This window comes from Hibiscus syriacus, unplaced genomic scaffold (assembly GCF_006381635.1).
Source record: "Hibiscus syriacus cultivar Baekdansim isolate YM2019G1 unplaced genomic scaffold, ASM638163v2 tig00112249_pilon, whole genome shotgun sequence".
Classification (NCBI taxonomy): domain Eukaryota; kingdom Viridiplantae; phylum Streptophyta; class Magnoliopsida; order Malvales; family Malvaceae; genus Hibiscus; species Hibiscus syriacus.
Window position 1 is genome coordinate 2,491,331 of NW_024063281.1, and position 22,806 is coordinate 2,514,136.

The following is a 22,806-nucleotide window of genomic DNA, read 5'->3' on the forward strand; positions in this document are numbered from 1 at the left end:
AAGATAGAATTGACTGATATAATAGATAATTAATCGAAGAAAATTTAAATTTTAGGATGGATAATAAGACGTGGATCTTTTCACTGTCCCCAAAATACATATGATGTATCTATGATGATCAGTTTACGAGTGAGTGCCGCATTTATAAGAGATGGGACGGGATCGGCAGTTACAACAATGATGATCTTGCAGTATGGGGCAGGTGTGACCATGCGTTCATCCTGTTTATTCAGTATATGATTACAATAGACAATGATTATGAGGAGGCATCATTTGAGTTCAAAGTCAGAAATCGTTCCAGAAAAAAATTAGAGAGTTTATGTATTTTGTGGATGCAGAGAGTTAGAGCATTAGTGATGCGATGATATGTGATAAGTCCAACGAGAATTTTGATTCTCAAGAAGATGCTGATATTGAAGAAACCCATGATGGTTCTGCTACAGAAACAAGATTTAGATATGTTGGTGGGGATGGAGGATCTAAAGATTGAAACATTTTCACTTTTAATCTTTGTATCTTTTTCTGATGAGCTAAGATATCTTTTGGTGATGCAATTAAAATCATTGTAACATCCAGAGATAGACAAGTGCTTAAGAATGGAGAAGCTGACACAATACATGAGGTAAAGCAGTTAAATGAGAATGATTCTCTTCAACTCTTTTCTACATTTGCATTTAAATTGTTGAATCTCACTTCTAATGTCCAAGATCTATCGAACATGTTTTTTTGGTACGCCCAAGGTAGTCCACTTGCTCTTAAAGTTTTGGGTTCTAAACTATGTACAAAGTCTAGAAAAGAGTGGGAAAGCGAGGTGGACAAGCTCAAGGATTATGCAAAACCAAAGATTTCACAGATTTTGATGAGTTGGATGAGCAAGAGCAGAATATATTTCTTGGCATTGGCATGCGTCTTGAAAGGGGAATCCAAGAAAGAATACAAGGGTGCAATGTGTGGAATTAGCGATTTGCTAGATAAGTGTCTAAATGAAGTGGATTCCAATGGGGTGATTTGTATGCATGATATGCTTGAAGAGATGGGAAAAGACATTGTTCGCCGAGAATCTAAAGATCCTGGAGAGCGCAGTAGGTTATGGAGTCTTAAAGACATGATCCAAGTGCTCAAATATAATAAAGTAAGCATTAGTTGTATCTATATTTGTGTTATTTTAATTGAAATTTATATTTGATATAATGTCAATATATAAATTAATTTAGTTATATGTTGTTATCTGTCAAATTGTTTCAAATATTTTAACTATCATTTCAAAAAGTAAAATATTTATTTACTTACTATACATATAATGACCAATGTTTTAGGATAATGCAATTATTTACATTTTCAATGTACAAGATCTTGTTAATTTAAGGTCAATTCACCTTTCTGGTTGCAAGAATCTAGTGGAGATCCCTATTAGGAGCAATTAACTGTGCAAATTTGGTTGAACTACCTTGCCTCAACCATTTGGCTTCTCTTGAAAAGCTTGGCCTTTCTGACTGCAAGAGTCTAGTGGAGATTCCTAATCTATCAGGAGCCATCAACCTTCAAATCCTTTGCTGCAATGGGTGTGGAAGTTTGGTTGAACTACCTTCCCTCAACCAGTTGGTATCTCTTGAAAGCCTTGACCTTTCTTATTGCAAGAATTTACGGAAGATTCCTAATCCATTCGGAGCCATCAACCTTAAATCACTTAAGTGCAATTACTGTATAAGTTTGGTTGAACTACCTTGCCTCAACCATTTGGCATCTCTTAAAGGGCTTGGGCTGGAGGAATGTCATAATCTTAAGAAGTTTCCTGATCTCCCAAATAATTTCTCTGAGTTAGATTTAAGGTACACTGAAATAGAACAAGTGTCGGATTCGATTCAGCATCTTATCGGACTTAGAAAGTTGAGTTTGAGTCACTCCAGGGTGGAAAATGTATCGAGCAATATTTCAAAGTTGGAATCCCTTAACGTTTTGGAACTTGAGGAGTGCGAAAGGCTTAAAACACTCAGAGCTTCCACGATTTCTGCGGTGCTTGAATGCAAATTATTGCACATCATTGGAGAAAGTATCCTTCACCGATCATAATTCCAATTCGTTCTTTTCTTTCCATGATGGTGATGATACTCCTCGTGATGAAAAGGTTTCCATGTCATTCCTTAATTGCTCAAACCTGAATAAAGATTCAATTAAAAATATTGAGAGAAACGCGGTGCTTCAAATTCAATCCCTAGCACAGAGATGGGCAAGGACGCAAGGGAGGGGTTCTTTTGGAAACCAATTTTTTTCTTGTTTCGCAGGATATGATGTTCCTGCAAATGAGTTTGAGCATCGAAGCATCGATCCTCGGTTAAATTTAGACATAGCCCCAAATGCGTGTAGTGGGAGCAGATTCTTGGCATTTGCTTTATGCTTTTTCGCTCTTCCCCTGATTGAAGACTCAGATGTTGGATTTATATGTAAATACCAACTAACGGCTGCCAGTGGTGAAAAGTTCATGAGAGAGAGTCGCGTTTCTTGGAGATGGGACAGGGACTACGAAGGTCATATGTTCATTGTGTTTAATAAGGATATGATTATAAGAGACAATGATTATGGGAAGGCATCATTTGAGTTCTACATCGAAGATCAACTTGGTAGACAATATACACCGGTGGTGTGGTATGTTCATGTATTTTATGTGGATGCAGAGAGTTATAGCCTTAGTGATGTGATGAGTTGTGATACAAGAAGTAGATTTAGGTATTGGAGGTGAACAAGGGGATGGAGGGAGTTTTCACTTCTTTTAATCATTGTTTGTGTATGCAGATGCAACTTCACAATATTGCCATCCAAATGCATTGGTAAATTTCCAAATTGAAAACTACTCTTACTTTGTGATTCTGATTAGGGTCCTTAAGAATTTAATTTGCTTCTGATGCCAGTAATGCAGAAGTTATCACTATCAAAGTAATTGATAAAAGACTAATTATAAATTAAGACTAATGTGAAATTTTATTTATTAAGGTTGTGATCTATAGTAAGGATGGATCCAAAAATAATTTTAAAGATGAGAATACATATATATTAACAACATCGTAAAATATTGTGCTTGATGGACACAAATAAAATTTCAAGATTAAATTGACCGATATAATAGATAATTAATCGAAGAAAATTTAAATTTCAGGATGAACAACAAGACGTGGATCTGTCAGTCCTTAAAATACATATGATGTATCTTTGATGATCAGTTTATGGATGAATTCAAACACTCTTTCATATTTAATCTTTTGTTCTTATAATATGACAACCTTTGAACCCTAAATCAAATTAATTTTATATGATTTGAACTTTACATATGAATGTCATCCTTTGACTTCAAATATTACAAGTCATTTTTTATTAGATCATACATTAAATGATTAAACTAACGCTGATTTTGTGGAAATAAAATGAATCGTGCACCTAACCTTTGAAATGTTGTTTGTTTTTCCTTTCTTTTTTTTATACTTCTTCATGTAATTAAATGTAGAAATATTATAAAATAATGAAGTGTAATTTATTAGTAAACATGACAATAATATTATCTTTATAAAAACCTTTCTTCATAGAATTAAATGCAAAATATTATTAAAAAAATAAGCGTAGTTTACCAAGTAAACTTGACAATGCTCTTATCTTTATAAAAACCTTTCTCCATAGAATTAGATCTAGAGATTTTATAAAGAAAGGGTAAACTACATAAATGACCACATAACTATGGGTTGGGTTGCGAAATGACTACTATTTTCAAATTTGCATCAATATGACCACTAAAATATTTAAATGGTTTCGATATAGCCACCTGCCATTAGCACTTAACGAAAGTGTTTGTGGCAACTAACAAAATTGGTATAACTAGGGTATGAGTCCTTGTAAGTTACATATTCACAGCGATGTACCTTGCTTTGTTTTGTTCCACTATGGTCGCTACTTGTATGATTTGTTTCCTTGGATTTTCATTTAATGCAATTTGATCTTGGTTTTGTTTTTAATTTGTATAAAGCCTTAATTTGAGCATTAACTTTAAAATCTTTTATTCTAGTCATGTATTAAATTTATAGATTGAATCCCCTAGATTTTATATGTAACCCCATCAGACCGATGCAGATAACCCGATCCGATCTGAAGTGTCACATTAGCGCCACCGAAGCGACCCACTAATCCACCGAAGCGATCCGATCTTTTATTCTGCAGCACGGGGAGGGGTTATAAATTCTCTCATAAAGGAAAATGGCTAAATTATGAGTTTAGTCACTGAACTTCCTGCACTTCTTAAAACAGTATGTCACCTTTAAAATTTACAATTTAATCCACCGTTTCTTTCAAAATACCAATTAAATCCACCACTTTATAATTTTTTAAATTTTTTGCCCCTAAATTGGGGTGTTACAATTCTCCTCCTTAAAAGAATTTCGTTCTCGAAATTCATTCATGTCACAAAATTGCAGAAATGAAAATTCATCAATTCTTCCATATCTTCACGTAACTTTTATATAAATATGGGTCCTCCACTAATCCTTAACCAGTTGAGCATAAATTCTTATCAGAACTCTCCCTCATTTCAATAAAAGAATTCGAACGAAAATTTTCTTGAGTAATCAATTCAGTCTTGGTTACGAGAATAAGCTTATAATGCAGTAGCATATCCCAATTTCATTTCTGGGGTCGAGTCAGAATTTCTCAAATGAATAACTCTCACATGGCTCGTGAGGTACTTTATAACATTTAAACAAATGTTACTGATATTCTTTTGTGTACAAGTATAGCCTTAACGGATAGAAACTTCGGTTTACTCGTTATAGATAGGGACTCAACCCTGGAGTTCCGGCTCAGAGAGGTACGATTGCAGTCTAGAAGCATGTACTGATCAGAAATATTTTGACATTCGACCGGCCGGTCTATCTTGAAAAATTTTGACTCAAACCATAGCTCTGATACACTAAATGTAACCCCTCAGACCGATACGGATAACCCGATCCGATCTGAAGTGTCACATTATGGCCACCGAAGAGACCCACTGTAAAAATGGTGGAAAATTTAAAACTTTTATTAAAACATGTAACTTATAAACTGATTTATCAGTATGAAGAAATAAAACAGATTTTCAGATTCAAATATTAAAACAAAATACAATTACATGCCCCCTAATCACAAGTACCATACTCTACAGTCGACACTGGAGGGATTCCTTTACTGAAGTCGATAACCGCACTTGTACGATTCTTTTAACCTGAAAAGGTGAGTAACAGAGTGAGCTTCAGAAAGCTCAGTAATACAGAACTACCAGATGATACTGAAGAACGTGCAAATACAGATAAATGTATTTTTCCTTATTGGTTCAGATATTTACAGATTTCTTTGGCTGAGTTGAGGTCTCATTGATATTTCAAGTATTAACAGATAGTATTCAGTTCTGATGGAAAATATTTGGGATGTTTAGGTTCAGGAGATCAGAATAGACTATCTAGTGTGTTCCCAAAAATCATGTAAGTTTTCAGATCTTTTTAAAACATATATATACATATACCCCCATCCGTCAAGTCCAAAATGTGTAGGTTCCCCAGAACCATGCACCCACCGTCAAGTCCAAGGCCCTTAGCATACAGCCGAGGAGCCTCCAAGTATACTTCCTCCAATATTACTCCCCAAATAAAACATGTTCCATCTGTAAACGGATATATCAAATATCAAAACATAATCCAGATCAAGTATCAGATCAAAATCTAGGTCAAGTATCGGATAAAAAATCGAGCTCAAGTATTCGATCAGAATCTAGGTCAAGTATCCGATCAGAATCTAAGTCAGGTATTATAATAGAAATCAAATCGAAAATCAGGTAAAATATCTAGGTGATTAGGGAACACACCAGAGTTTACATAAATTATTCAAAGGTACTGGATAATCTTAGCAGGTAGAGAAACATGAATCTTCAGTATACCGATAAGATATAGAAATTTAGAATCACTATAGGAAGAGTTCAATAACTAACGAAATCATCAGTTATTCAGAATATGACTTGGGCTGATAAGGAAGAAATGAAGATTCAGGACATTTACAGTCTATGTCAATTGATTTCATTATCAAACAACTTCAGATGAATATCTCCCAGAATTAATGCTTATCGACTAGTCAATTCATTGTCATTACAGGGTATTTACACTTTAATACCACAAATTCTAGTCCATATATAATCTTCGGAATCATCGCTGAATAAATCTTCCAATGCCTTTATTTCATGTCACGCTTCTACTATATCATGAAATGCTAACGTGCTTGATTGTAGTTCAAGACCCATAAGAACATTACATCATGTATGTTCATTAACATTTCCAGACTCATCCAAATCACTTACTTAATCCTTAGTCCTTGAGGTTACTTAGTTCATTTAGCATTTAAGTCTATTCCAGTTACTTCAGGATTTTCCAGAGTAATTCAAACGTTACTGAATTTCAGATATATGTTGTACTTCCGTTCCATTCAATTTGGTCTTTGTGGTTGATTTGTCGAACAAATGTCCAATTCTTAGTACTGAATGTGATCTAGAGTTGATCTGAGCTGAATACTTCCAAAACTATCATCGGGCCAAACTTGAAAATACAAACATGCATTCAAGTGACATCTATGTCGTTCAGGTACTGATAAAACACTAGCATTGGTTGCTCGGCTTAATAGGTGATCCATAACTTTTAAGATCAGTACCACACCATGTTATTTGGATTCCTTAATTAATCCAACATCTACTAAGTCTAGGTCATAAGGGTATTTTGGTAATTTTGGTGTTCAGTTTTATTCCATTAATTTCAAAGCTCGAGGATATCCAATTATTCATGAGCTTGGTGGTATTCTTGGGTAATTTTTATCACAGGGGTATTTTGGTCATTTTACAGATTCAGTGTATTTTAATCCTTTTCTTCCGTCCGATCTTACTATTAAATTCAATCGTATCATTTATTTAAGTCATTTCGAACAATTCTAAAAGCAGAATACTCCAATAAATTTTTCTTTAGGTATTTACTCATTACTCGAATATTTTCAGGTCAAGTACCTTCTTAGATTTTACAAACGGAATATCATGAATTTTTCTGTACAAAGACAGATCTTAATAATTAAATTTGTACTTAATCGAGTTAAGTACAGATCCTCAAAGTACTTTCTCATTCAGGGTCAACTCAAACTATTTTATCTCTCAAGGGCATTTTCGTTATTTCTTAACCAGATAATTTCGGTATTACCTCTTAACAAAAATAATTATAATTTAGAGATCCTATTATTAATTGATTTCTCAAATATTCTCTTATCTTGAAATGATCCCTTAATAGACTTCTAATATCTTGCACAAACCCTCTAGGGGTTAAAAACCGGTTATCCATATTTCCTAAGCAAAATCTAGCATTTCTTAAGCACATCTGTAGTTTTATCATATCAATATATCCTTTCAGAGTTATTAATAAACTTCCAGGGACAATTCTTGACATCTTACAACTTAAGGGTATTTTCGTAATTTTACCCTACCAGAGTATTATCATAATTTCCCATCCAAGTACCTTTAACATTTAACCTTTAATAATATAAAATATAAGATACAAATCCATGGCTGATTTCTTTATTACTAATCATAAACTTGTAATTTAATTCTAGTAATCTCTCAATCTCCTATATTAATCATCTGAACCATAATCAGTTGCCAAATTTCTACTGTGTTCAGATCGAGTGTAAGAATTCATTAACTACACAAATGAGACCAACATTATCTTATTCATACATTTTCCAATATTCACATATACCATAAAGAATAAAGAGTTAGTAAAGTATTACCTCGATTTCCATGCAATATGATCGACCATTAAATTCCATTTGAACGCCCTTGATCTTGAAATCATCTTCCAATATTTCCTCGGATCCATATCAACAGAAATTACATAAAACGAAGCTTAATTCTGAAAAACAGATTGAATTGGATGATAAATCAGTTAAAAATAGCTTATTGGGTTCGAATTTGGTGAAACGGACTTTGGATTCAGATTCAGGACATCGAAACATAAAATATGACTTTCAAAAATTTGGAATTTTCGGTCAAAATCAAAGTCAACGGGTTTGACTGGCAATTTCGAGGCCTTGGGCCGAATTTTGAAAAACGGACTGTGGAATCGTATTTGGAACATCAAAAAATGTCAGGATAGGTATACTCGGTCGAAGTCAAAGGTCGTTTAATGCCCGATCAAAGTTTTGGTCAACTGTGGTCAACGGGTCGGGTCGGGTTGGAACCGGTCAAACCAGTTCAAAACCGGTCAAAACGGGTCATTTTTCCCTTCCCCACGCGCAGTGGTGGCGTATGGGGGTGTGTGGGACCTCTTTCGACAGCCTATAAATCACATAAAAATTCCTAAAAATTATTTTAAGAGATTTCGAGGCACTTACAAAGCTCGGTTCACAATTTTAAACGGTTGAGTGCTCGATTTCAACGAATCAGAAACTTTGACGATTCACCTCCTCACGCGCCGCCGTCGACGGAGACCAAGGATGACACCGGCAGACTCGGAACGATGCAAAGAACACGATGGTGCGGGAGGTGTCGTAAACAAATCATCAGATTGTCGTGAATCGATGAAAAACCAACCGAAATTGAGTTATTACCGACGATACTTCCGACTGAAATTAACGACGAACGACGATGATTTATGATAAAAGGTTTGAGGGTTTTTGTTCCTCGATTGACAACGAACACGATGGTGGTTTCGGTTAGTCGATCAGACGTCGGACGGCGAGTAGATCAGAGTTAAAAGTTGGGTCAACGGGAGAGAAAAAATGGGAAAAATGAATTCTGCTGCACAGGGAGGGGTTATAAATTCTCTCATAAAGGAAAATGGCTAAATTATAAGTTTACTCACTGAACTTTCTGTACTTCTTAAAATAGTATGTCAACTTTAAAATTTTACAATTTAGTCCACCGTTCTTTCAAAAATACCAATTAAATCCACCACTTTATAATTTCTTAAATTTTTGCCCCTAAATTGTGGTGTTACAATTCTCCCCTCCTTAAAAGAATTTCGTCCTCGAAATTCATTCATGTCACAAAATTGTTGAAATGAAAATTCCATTAATTCTTCCATATCTTCACGTAACTTTATATAAATATGGATCCTCCACTAATCCTTAACCAGTTGAGCATACATTCTTATCAAAACTCTCCCTCATTTCAATAAAGAATTCAACGAAATTTTTTTTGAGTAATCAATTCAGCCTTAGTTACGAGAATAAGCTCATAAAGCAGTAGCGTATCCCAATTTCATTTCAGGGGTCGAGTCAGAATTTCTCAAATGAATAACTCTCACATGGCTCGTGAGGTACTTTATAACGTTTAAACAAATGTTACTGATATTTTTTTTGTACAAGTATAGCCTTAACGGATAGAAACTTCGTTTTACTCGTTACAGATAAAGACTCATCCCTGGAGTTCCGGCTCAGAGAGGTACGATTGCAGTCTAGGGGCATGTACTGATCAGAAATATTTTGACATTCGACCGGTCGGTCTATCTTGAAAAATTTTAACTCAAACCATAGCTCTGATACCACTAATGTAACCCCTCAGACCGATGCAGATAACCCGATCCGATCTGAAGTGTCACATTAGGGCCACGAAGAGACCCACTGTAAAAATGGCTAAAAATTTAAAACTTTTATTAAAACATGTAACTTATAAAATGATTTATCAGTATGCAGAAATAAAACAGATTTCAGATTCAAATATTAAAACAAAATACAATTACAACCCCTAATCACAAGTACCATACTCTGCAGCCGACGCCGGAGTGATTCCTTTACTGAAGTCGATAACCGCACTGGTACGATTCTTTTAACCTGAAAAGGTGAGTAACAGAGTGAGCTTTGGAAAGCTCAGTAATACAGAACTACCAGATGATGCTGAAGAACGTGCAAATACAGATAAATGTATTTTTCCTTATTGGTTCATATATTTACAGATTTCTTTGGACGAGATGAGGTCCCATTGATATTTCAAGTATTACAAGATAGTATTCAGTTCTGATGGAAAATATTTGGGATGTTTAGGTTCAGGAGATCAGAATAGACTATCTAGTGTGTTCCCAAAAATCATGTAAGTTTTCAGATCTTTTAAAATATATATATATATACCCCCATCCGTCAAGTCCAAAATGTGTAGGTTCCCCAGAACTATATACCCACCATCAAGTCTAGTAAGTCCCTGAGCACACAGCCGAGGAACCGGTAAGTAAGGCCCTGAGCACACAGCTGAGGAGCCTCCAGGTATACTTCCTGCAATTACTCCCCAAATAAAACTGTTCCATCCGTAACGGATATATCAAAAATCAAAACATAATCCAGATCAAGTATCAGATCAAAATCCAGGTCAAGTATCAGATAAAAAATCTAGGTCAAGTATTCGATCAAAATCTAGGTCAAGTATCCGATCAGAATCCAGGTCAGATATTATAATAGAAATCAAATCAGAAATCAGGTAAAATATCCAGGTGATTATGGAACACACCAGATAAGATATCGAAATTTAGAATCACTATAGGAAGAGTTCAATAACTAACGAAATCATCAGTTATTCAGAATTTTAAGTGATTTCGAGGCACTTACAAAGGTCGGTTCACAATTTTGAAAGATGGAGTGCTCGATTTCAACGAATCGGAAACTTTGACGATTCACCTCCTCACGCGCCGCCGTTGACGGAGGCCAAGGATGAAACCGGCAGACTCGGAACGATGCAAGGAACACGATGGAGCGGGAGGTGTCGTAAACGGATCATCGGATCGTCGTGAATCGATGAAAAACCAACTGAAATTGAGTTATTACCGATGATACTTCTGACTGAAATTAACGATGAACGGTGACGATTCACGATAAAATATTTGAGGGTTTTTGTTCCTCGGTTGATAACGAACACGATGGTGGTTTCGGTTGCGATCAGACGTCGGACGGCGAGTAGATCAGAGTTAAAAAGTTGGGTCAACGGGAGAGAAAAACTGGGAAAAATGAATTCTGGCACGGGGAGGGGTTATAAATTCTCTCATAAAGGAAAATGGCTAAAATGAGTTTAGTCACTGAACTTCCTGCACTTCTTAAAACAGTCTACCAACTTTAAAATTTTACAATTAATCCACTGTTTCTTTGAAAATACCAATTAAATCCACCACTTAATAATTTCTTAAATTTTTTACCCCTAAATTGGGGTGTTACATTATAATTAATCTTTGAGCCAATTCTCATACTTATTATCAAGATAATACATATGTTTTAAATGTTCAAGTTTAGGAAAAAAAACTAAAATAACTTAATGCATTTAAACCTAAGATCAGTTAGTAACGAAGCAAATCCTTAATCAATAGGCTAAATCTAATATTAGGAATCAATTAAACATATTTTTTTATATTACATATTATGGTTAATGATAGAAATAGACAAGTGATGACATAAATCTAGGCCAATTGAGAATATGATAACACTTAAATTGCTAAAATCCAATATATTATTTATAATTAATTGAAGATTTTAATATTTTTTAAATTAAAGTTTTATTTATATTATTTATAATATTATAAGTGAATTTTAAATTATTTTTTAATGATTATATGTATATAATCATTAAAAATAAATATGAAAACAATAAATTCAGTTTAAAATATTAAAATCTTAAACCCTTATTAGGTTAAATTCTACCAAAAACATGCTTTCAGCCCCATGCTTGTTCGAAAAATAAAACCTAACCACATGTTTTTCTAGTTCACATGCTTTATTCAGAAAGTAAAATAATGCGGTAAAGAAGAGAGGCATAGTGTCGCTTCTCCTTTGTGTACACTTATTCGGGTACCTAACAACGAACAGAGTTTCGACATGAATTTTATTGGGTGGGTTACTAGGGCTCACTATATACGATATTGGGTTCTAAGAAAAAAATGTACTCGAATTGTCCATGTTGGTGCCTCCTTAGGCTGCCAAACTATCAATTCTGGCCCATTACAGACTCGTGCGGATCGAGTTCAATTCGAAAGGATACTTCCCTTGTGTCTATGTGGAGAACAATTTATCTCACGTAGACATAAGGTATATGAACACAAAGATACAAGCTAAACCCCATATGGAGAAACAAATATCCACGTAGGCTAAGCTTTCACCTCAACTTAAAAAGGACAAAGCTCGTAAGTGAGCTATGGTATGTAAATGCAGTGTGTGTGAGGAGAAACTCACAAACCTTTAAAAACATGACAAAAGACAACACTTTCACAAGTTTCAAAAATCTGTTCAAATTTGAAGACACTAAAATAAAAAATCAATTAGTTAAAAATAAATAATGCATGATATGTTGAAACTCAAATAAACAAATATGTTGAAACTCAAAATAAACAAAATGATCATGAATTAAATAGAATTTAAGTTTTTAATTCCCAAGAATAAAAACATAATATAATCGTTTACGACCTGACTCTCTAAGTCCCCAGCGGAGTCGCCAAGCTGTCATAAAATCTCACTTGGGGATTCGTTAGACTTAAAAATTAATTCAGGAAAGGCGATGAAATATAATTTTGAAATAATTTGATTTTGGAGTCACCACCTACCTAAAATATCATTTTATTGAGTTCAAAAAAATCATTAAAAGACGAAAAAATGGTATGCGTTTTACCAAAAATTAATTTTTAAGAGTTCGGGAGTCGATTACGTGTGGGGATGGGTGAGCACTCCCACAACTCCAAGTTTGGTACCTAAACGATTATATGATGTTTAAATATTAGGAAATTATAAACTCGAAAATATATTTAAATTACAATCCTTCTATTTATTCGAATTAATTTAAAAGATTTCAATTTTCAAAAAAAAAACTAAACAATGTTGCTTTTGCAAATAAGGAAATAAAAATTGATGACAAATGATAAATGCAATGGATAAAAAAATTAAAGAGCCCAAAATTTTTTTATAGAATAAAGCTATTATTTAACCCCAAAAATTATAATTATTTTTGTAAGATAAATTACATCATTTTGTACGAACAGTCCTTGAAAATGCATTTCCTTTATAGTTAGGACACTTTTTCATGGATTCCCCTCAAAAAAATAGCGTTTATTTAATTTTATGGATGATATAGTTTAAAAGAGTATAATATTTATTAAATTTTTAGAAATGTTAAGATAAAAAAGCTTTTTGTGGGAATAATCCTCGGGAATGCACTTCCTTTATAGTTAGGAAACTTTTCCATAGATTCCCCTCACAAAAAGATATTGACTCACATTTTTATACCAAAGGTAAAAAATAAAATGAAAAAAACAAAATAAAAATAGAACGAGATAAAATAAAAAATGTAAAAAAAGAAGACTACTGAATATAAAAAACCTTTTGTGAGAAAAATCTTCGAAAAACACTTTCCCTTGTAGTTGGGAGATGTCTTCATAGATCTCCCTCACAACAAAAATTTATCTTTTCTATATATACAATAAAAATGACGATTTATAAAAATATAAAGAATAATAATATAGATCTGTATAAAAAGGTAACGATAAAAAGATAACTAAGTTTGATTTGAATCTAAAATACGAGTCACATCGGTAGCCTACTAGCATTTCTAAACCAATAGCCAATATTAAAATACTAGCTAAGTAAGAGGATAAATAAATAAGGTTGAAACGTAAATAGTGAAAAGTATAGGCATTAAATATCGCAAGCAAGATCAATGACTAAAATAAAATGAAGTGTAAGTTGATATGCTTAATATGGAAATTAAAAAGGAATGAAATAAAATGCAGCAAAATCAAAGGGCAGAAAAATAAAATACTGGAATTTAAAGTGCTGGAAAAATAAATAAATAAAAAACATAAATAAATTGCATAAATTTAAAAGTTAGGGATTGTTTTTAACCATTTAACCCTGACCATAAATAATGAGGATCGTCTCCAGGGCGGGTCACCGTAAGGTCGTGAATATTCAAATGTTAGAAAGTTAGGGTTAGTTTGTGCAATAAAATAAAATGTTAGTAAGTTAGTAATAACAATAAAAAAAATTAATATGTTAGTAAGATCAAATAAATAAAAGTTAGTATGTTAGCTCGAACAATAAAATAAAGGTTAGAATGTTAGTAAGTTAGTGACTAAATTAAAGTAAACAAAAATAAAGAGCCGAAATCAGAATAATAAAAACATGAAATATGACTGATCAGCGACTAAATTGAAAGTAATAAAACTAGAGTGCCAAAAATGAAATAAATAAAATGTAGAGATTCGTGGACTGGAATGTAAAAATTTGGCAATGTTACAGGGACTAAAACATGGTTAAACGCAAAGCTTTAGTGGCCATTTACTAAAACACGGCAAAGGTAAGAGGGCTTAAATGTGATTTTTCCCAATTTTAGCTTATAAATACCATGTTTGGGTTAAAAAATAAAACCTAGCCCCTTAAGATATCATCCCTCTTTCTTTCTCTCCCCATCTCTCCTTATATCCTCGCCTGTAACCCTCTCAGACCGATACGATATACCCGATCCGATAGAGTGTCACATTAGGGCCACTGGAGCGACCCATCGTAAAAATGTCGGAAAATTTAAAACTTTTGTCAAAACATATAACTCATAAAATGATTTATCAGTATGCAGAAATAAAATAGATTTTCAGACTCATATATAAAACAAAATACAATTACATGCCCCTAATCACATGTACCATACTCTGCAAGCAACTCCGTAAGAACTTCTTTACTGATGTCGATAGATGCACTGGTACGATTCTTTTAACCTGAAAAGGTGAGTAACATAGTGAGCTTTGGAAAGCTCAGTAATACAGAACTACCAGATGATGCTGAAGAACGTGTAGATACATATAAACATATATTTCCTTATCAGTTCAGACATTTACAGATCTTTATGTTGAGCGGGAATCCTACTGATATTTTAGGTAGTAACATACAGTGAGCTTTCAGTTCAGAGAAATATTTCGAATGACTGAGTTCAGGAGATCAGAATAGGTTATCTAGTGTATTCCCACAAAACCAGCGAAAAGATACATATCTTTTTAAAACATATTATTAAAAGTTCAAAAATCATAGTAATCCCTCCAACCGCACAACCAATAATGTGTAAGTTCCCCTGAACTATACACCCAACTGCACAGCCAGTAAGACCCTGAGCACAAAGCCAATGAACATGCAGATATACTTCCTGCAATAATACCCCCCAAATAAAATATTTTCCGTCAGTAAACAGAGATATCAGAAACAAAACATAATTCAAATCAGATATCATAACAGAATCCAGGTCAGGAATCAGAACATATTTCAGATCAGATGTTAGAATAAAATTCAAATTGGAAATCAGATAAAATATTCATGTGAGTAGGGAACACACTAGAGTTTCCAGTATTATTCAGAGATATTGGATAATCTTATCGGGTGGAGAAACACGAATCTTCAGTTTACCGATAGAATGCAGGAAGTTAGAATCATTATTGGAAGAGTTCACTAACTGATAGAATAACCAGTTATTCAGAATATGATTTATCAAGAACATCTTATTAGGACATTTCTCAGAAGCTCTACGTAATCAGAAGGGTATTCAGAATCATTTACATCTGAGTTACTTGCATTTTCATACATGACCAGTGATTTAAGCTGATAAGGAAGAACGAAGATCAGGAACTTTATAATCTATGGAGATTAATCGGATTATCGAACAACTCTTAGATGAATAGTTCCCAGAACTAATGCTTGTCGACTAGTCAATTCATTGTCCTTTCAGGGTATTTACTATTTAATACCACAAATTCTTGTCCATAGATCATCTTTGGAATCATCGCTGAATAGATCTTCCAATGTCTTTATTTCATTTCCACGCTTCCACAATATCATGAAATGCTGATGTAATTGATTTGTAGTTCATGACCCAAAAGGACAGTACATCATGTAAGTTCATTAGCATTCCCAGACTCATCCAAATCACTTATTTAATCCTCAGTCATTGAGCTTATTAGATCACTTAGTAGTCAAGTCTATCCAGTTAATTCAGAGTTTTCCAGAGTAATTCGGACGTTTCTGAATTTTGATACATATTATACTTCCGTTCAGTTCAATTTGGTATTCTTAGTTGATTTGTTAACAAATATCAAATTCTTAGTACTGAATGTGATCTAGAGTTGAGTTGAGTTGAATACTTCCAAAATTATCATCGAGCCAAACCTGAGAAGACGAACACGCATTCAAGTAATATATATTCTGTTTAGGTACTCACATATCATTAAGGATGATCGGCTCACTTAAGTTGTTTTCCATAACTTTTAAGGGTAGTACAACACCATATTTACTTGGATTCCTTAATTAATCCAAAACATCTACTTAGTCTAGGCCATAAGGGTATTTTGGTTATTCTAGTGCTCAATTTTATTCCATTAATTTCAGAGCTCGAGGATATCCAATCATTCCTGAGTTTGGTGATATTCTTGGTCAATTCCATTTTAGGGATATTTTGGTCATTTTACAGATCCAATGTATTACAATAATTTATTCCGTTCAATCTTATTATTAAAATCAAACGTATTATTATGAAAGTCCCTTCGAACTATTCTGAAAAAATCTCACCCTCGATAAATTATTATTCATAACTCAGAGATTTTCAGGTTAAGTGCATTCTCAGATGTTACAACAGGTTACCAGGAATTTTCTATACAAAGACATGATCTTAATAATGAAATATGTAATTTATCGAGTTAACTACGAATCCTCAAAGTACTTTCTCATTTATGGTCAACTCAGACTATTTTACCCTCTCAAGGGCATTTTTGTAATTTCCTAACCAGACAATTTCAGTATTAAAACTCTTAACAAGGATAATTATAATTTAGAGATTCTGGGGTTAATCGCTTTCCCGGATAATCTCTAAATTTTAAATTATTCCTTAATAAAACTTCTAGTATCTTGTACAAGCCATTTTGGATTTAGAAATCGGTTATCCAGATTTCATAAGAAAAACCATTATTTTCTGTACACATCATTAGTTTCATCATATCAATATGTCTTTAAAATTTCTTATCCAACTTCCAGAGTCAATCTTGTCCTTATTACAACATAAGGCTATTTTTATAATTTTACCTAATCGAAGTATCTCTAATTTATCATCCAAGTACCTTTAATGAGATAATTATAATTTACTTACTCAGGATTGATTCCTTTATCACTTAATCACAGGACTTGTAATTCAATAGAGTCTTAATTAATTTATTACTTAAACCATATTCAGTTCGATCCATCCATAATCAAACAGGCATAATAGACCAATCATATACATTCATGCATTTATCCATTATTAACATGTTTCATAAAGTATAAAGAGGTAGTAATGTATTACCTCGATTTTCATGCCATATTGATCGACCATTTAAACTCTATTCGAATGCCCTCGATCTTGAAATCAACTTCCAATAATTCCTTTATATATATCAACTGAAATTTCATTAAAACATAGCTTAATTACGAAAAACGGATCGAATCGGGTGATTAATCAGTTAAACACAACTTACCGGGTTCGAATTTGACGAAACAGACTTCAGATTCGAATTCAAGACGCCAGAAAACATAAAATATGACTTTCAAAAATTTTGACTTTTTGGTCAAAGTTAAAGTCAACAAGTTTGACTGACAATTTCGAGGCTTCTGGGTTCGAATTTGAAAAACATACTTCGGAATCGGACATTGGACGTCGAAAAACAAAAATGGATTTTTCAAAAGTTTTAACTTTTCGGTCAAAGTCAGTGGTCAAAGTCAACGATCAACAGTTAACGGGTCAGGTCAACGGGTTGGGTCAAATCGTGTCAAACGGGTCGGGTCAAAACTGGGTCAAACTGCCCCAACAGTTTTTGAAGCTTCCCCACTCCCAGGGGCGGCGCGTGAGGGTGAGTGAACAGTGTTATGGTGTCCGAAAATTCCCAAAAATTTTCTAAAAATTATTTTAAGGCATTTGAGACACTTACAAAGCTCGGTTCACAATTTTGAACGGTGGAGAGCCGATTCCAAACATCAGAAACTTTAAATTTCTCACCCTCCACGCACCGGCGACGACGGAGACAATGAGGACACCAGTGGACTCACAGAACGATGCAAGGAACATGATGGTGCGGGAGGTGTCGAAAACGGGTGGCTGGATCGACGTGAATCGACGAAAAACCAATTGAGATTGAGTTAAAACCTACAATACTTATGGTTGAAATTTACGACAAACGACGATGATTCACGACAAGAGGTTTGAGGGGTTTTGTTCTTCGGTCGACAACGAATACGATAGTGGTTTCGATTCGTCGAACGGTGGCCAGACGGTGGAGAAATCGGAGTTCAAAATCGTTGATAGGGGAGAGGGAAAATGAAACTTTTCTGCAGAAACATACGGGGGAGAGATTTATAATTCTCTACTAAAGAAAATGGGAAAATCATGAGTTTTAGTCACTGAATTTCCTGGACTTCCTAAAATAGTATGCCAACTTTGAAATTTTACAATTTAATCCTCAATTTCTCCCAAAATACCAATTAAAATCAATACTTTATAATTTCTTAATTTTAGCCCCTAAATTGGGGTTGACAATTCTCCCATCCTTAAAAGAATTTCGTCCTCGAATTCATGTCACAGAATTACAAAAATGAAAATTCCATCAATTCTTCCATATCTTCAAGTAGCTTCTATAGAAATACGGATCCTCCACTAATCCTTAAGCAGTTGAGCATACATTCTTATCAGAAGTCTTCCTAATTCCAATAAAAGAATTAGAAAGGAAATATTCTTGATGAATCAATTCAGTCTGGGTCACGAATAGGCTAATAGAGCGGTAACATATCCCAATTTCATTTATGGAGTCGGGTCAGAATTTCTCAGATGAGTAACTCTCACATGGTTCGTGTGGTAATTTACAGAATTTAGACAGACATTACTGGTATTCCTTTATAAACGATAGTCTTAACGGATGAAACTTAGGCTTGCTCATTACAGATAGGGACTCAACCTGGAGTTTTCAGCTCAGAGAAGTACTATTGTAGTCTATGGGGAAGTACTGATCAGACATCTTTTTTGAAATTCGACCAGCCGTCTATTTAGAAAATATTTGACTCAAACCTAGGCTCTGATACCACTAAATGTAACCCTCTCAGACCGATATGATATACCCGATCTGATCTGGAGTGTCACATTAGAGCCACTGGAGCGGCCCATCGTAAAAATCTCAGAAAATTTAAAACTTTTTTCAAAACATGTAACTCATAAAATGATTTATCAGTATGCAGAAATAAAATAGATTTTCAGACTCATATAAAAACAAATACAATTACATGCCCCTAATCACATGTACCATACTCTGCAAGCAACTCCGTAAGAACTCTTACTAATGTCGATAGATGCACTGGTATGATTCTTTTAACCTGAAAAGGTGAGTACATAGTGAGCTTTGGAAAGCTCAGTATACAGAACTACTAGATGATGTTGAAGAACGTGTAGATACATATAAACATATATTACTTATCAGTTCAGACATCTACAGGTCTTTATGTTGAGCAAATCCTACTGATATTTCATGTAACATACAGTTAGCTTTCATGTTTAGAGAAATATTTCGGATGAATGAGTTCAGGAGATCATAATAGGTTATCTAGTGTATTCCCACAAAACCAGTGAAAAGATACAGATATTTTTAAAACATATTATTAAAAATTCAAAAATCATAGTAATCCATCCAACGAGCCATGAGCACAAAACCGAGGAACCGGCCGAACTTCACCAAGGTTGTAACCCCTAGACCCAGCCTATGCGTTTAGACTAAATCTAGCAAATTACATTCATGATTCTTAAAGACATTTTTCTAAAAATGTTATTCGTTAACTTAAATCATATTTCAAATGATATATAAAAGTATAAAGAAATAAGGATAAAACCAACTCTTGAATATAAAACTAAATGCGACAAATTAATTTTAAAACATATCGAAATATCTAAATCACGATAAACCAAATAGCAAAAGCAAAAGCAGTAGTCGTTATAAAGTCAGTTACTTCGAAATAAAGGTCCATGTTTCAATAATAAAGTCAACTTGCAATATAAAATACAATTAGATGTACTATACGAAATGTGTCGATCCTCCAAGTGCTTGATCCTGGTATCTAACGAAAAGTATCTAAAAGGGGAAAACATTTTGAAAAGTGAGCTAGGCTCAGTGTGTCCCAACAGTACAATAAAATCATGATAGGTACACTAATCAAGTAATAGTTTAGTAAAATCTCATAAATCATAAGGTAGTTTAGTTTTTTTTAAACTCGTAGTTTAAAAAAACCCATTGTATAAAGACCCAACCTAAAGGAACATCTTAGGGCCTGAGAGCCTACTCAAGAAAGTTTTCGGTGCCACGGGGCCTACCTAAGAAAAATTTTAGGGCCGCAAGGCCTACCCGAAAATGATCTCAGGGCCGCAGAGCCTACCTAAGAGTCACATTAGGTCTATAAGAATTTACCAGCTTGATCAGAACTGCACTTTATAAATCAGTATCTCAATAATACAATTATATAGTGACATGATTTCCATAAATCCTTAATCATTGTAATTATGTACCAGTGAAACCAATAATCAGATAGCATCATAATCCATAAGCCATCATCCTTAATTCGGTGCATCAATAAAATAGTAACCATAGATTTCAGTGTACCACATGTTAAAACAATAAAACAATTAAGTAATATATAGGGAACACACCTCGATAATAGGTTCAAATAGTAGATCTATTGAGTACCGGCCTCGCCATGCTCTGCTACAATATTCGAACCTAATTCATAATAACACTACATTACTAGTGGTAACATAATTAATTTATGAAATCATAAGATTTACGGGTCATACGAGTGAATACTACACACGCGGTCTAACGAATTTAGAGGAGCTGGGTCGAGCTGTCGAGCGATCAGGAGAGTCTCTTGTACCTTCAAACAATAATAATTTATCAGTCACAAGTCTTACTTTAATCATTCAAAGCTAAAACTCTTAAATACATATGCATGTTGGGTTTTACTGATAATTTGGAGGCTTTCAAGTTCGAATTGGGAATAAAAGGACTTCAGAATCGGACTCAGGACGTCGATAAACATAAAATATGGCTTTTTCAAAAAACTTGACTTTTTGGTCAAAGTCAACGGGTTTAACTGACAATTTCGAGGCTTTCAGGTTCGAATTTCATAAAACATACTTCAGAATCGGACTCAGGACGACGAAAAACATAAAAAATGACTTTTTGAAAATTTTGACTTTTGGTCAAAGTCAACGGTCAACGGGTCGGGCAGTCAGGTCGGACGGGTCGGGTCGGACCTGGTCGGTTCGGTCAAACCGGGTCGAGTCAATCGGGTCAAAATTTTCCCCCATTTGCGAACCTTCCCCACGCGCAGGGGCAGCTCGTGGGGGCGGGTGCGGTCTCGTATGGCTTCCAAAAATTCCTGGAAAAAATCCTAAAATTATTTTAAGGGATTTTGAAACACTTACCAAGCTCGATTCAAAATTTTGAACGGCGGAGAGCTCGATTTCAAAATGTCGGAAACTTTAACTTCCTCACCTCCCTCACGCACCGGCGACGACGGAGACAAGAAGGGAACCGGTGAACTCAGAATGACACAAGGAACACGATGGTGCGGGAGGTGTCGAAAACGGAGCAACGATCAACGATGAATTGACGATTTTCATGGCAGTGATGTTAAAAACGTTGAAACTTGAATCGAAATTCACAGCGTTAGACAACGTTTCGCTACGATCAATTTACGGGGTTTTGTTCACCGATCGAAGACGAACACGATGGTGATTTTGGATCGAAGAATGATGGTCAGACGGTGACAAAATCGGCTTTAAAAGTAGGGGTATTGGGGAAAGGATATGTGTACAATTGTTCTGGTGTGAAACCAGAAAACCAATTTGCACGTATTTAACAAAATGTTACATTAAATGGGAGAATTCAAGGTTAGATCCCTGAATTTCCTTCAATTTCTAAAACAGCTTACAATGAAAACTTTTAATTTAATCCTCAAATTTCACCAAATTGCTTAAATATAAATATTTTTTCCCAGGTTGTTACAAAGGCCCAAAAACTCGGCCGGCCACCGTACATAGGTGGCCAACTCCTCTTTGATGACCCTCAAAAAACCTCCTTTTTTCTACCCTTACCGAGATCTAGCCATTATACTTTAGAAAAGTCATTTGTGTCTAGAGCAACGTTAAAGTTCAAGGAAGAAAAGAAAAGAATCGATGGAAAAACAGAAGTATAAACATGTAGCTTTATTTATCGTTTGATACTCCAATTGCTTTCTCTTGTCCAATTTGCCATTCACAAAATGGCTTCTTTTTCTTTGAATCCACCATTTCATTCATTAAACTTAAAGGAAATGGATTCATTTATTAGCATCATCATTTTGTCCATTTGATGACCTTTACTTTCTCAAAAGCAGTTTCTTCCTCTCTTGCTATCTCTAGTCTCCGTCTATTAATCGCAGTATCCATTATCTTTCCTCTTTATGGCTTCTTCTTCTTGTCATTTGAAGTATCAAGTTTTTTTGAGCTTCAGAGGTGAAGACACGCGCCTTAACTTCACCAGCCATCTCCTCAAAGCTCTGAAAGACACCGGCATGAACATCTTCTTTGATGAAGATAAACTGGAGAAAGGGGAGCAGCTTTCACAGGCACTTTTCCAAGCAATAGCAGCCTCAAATCTCTCAATAGTCGTCTTGTCTGTCGACTATGCTTCTTCCAAATCAGCTTAGCCGAACTCTGTGACATCATGGGTC

The 22,806-nt window shown here is 34.4% G+C and overlaps 1 protein-coding gene across 1 annotated transcript; it reads left to right on the forward strand.

Annotated features, from left to right (window-relative positions):
* The first annotated feature begins 361 nt into the window (after positions 1–361).
* LOC120176638 (disease resistance protein RUN1-like) lies at positions 362–22,782 on the forward strand. The gene is made up of 5 exons (XM_039183032.1): positions 362–460; positions 536–1,132; positions 1,399–2,050; positions 2,283–2,724; positions 22,587–22,782. Exons 1-5 carry the CDS (start codon positions 362–364, stop codon positions 22,780–22,782), a joined length of 1,986 nt encoding a protein of 661 aa, XP_039038963.1.
* The last annotated feature ends 24 nt before the right edge of the window (positions 22,783–22,806 follow it).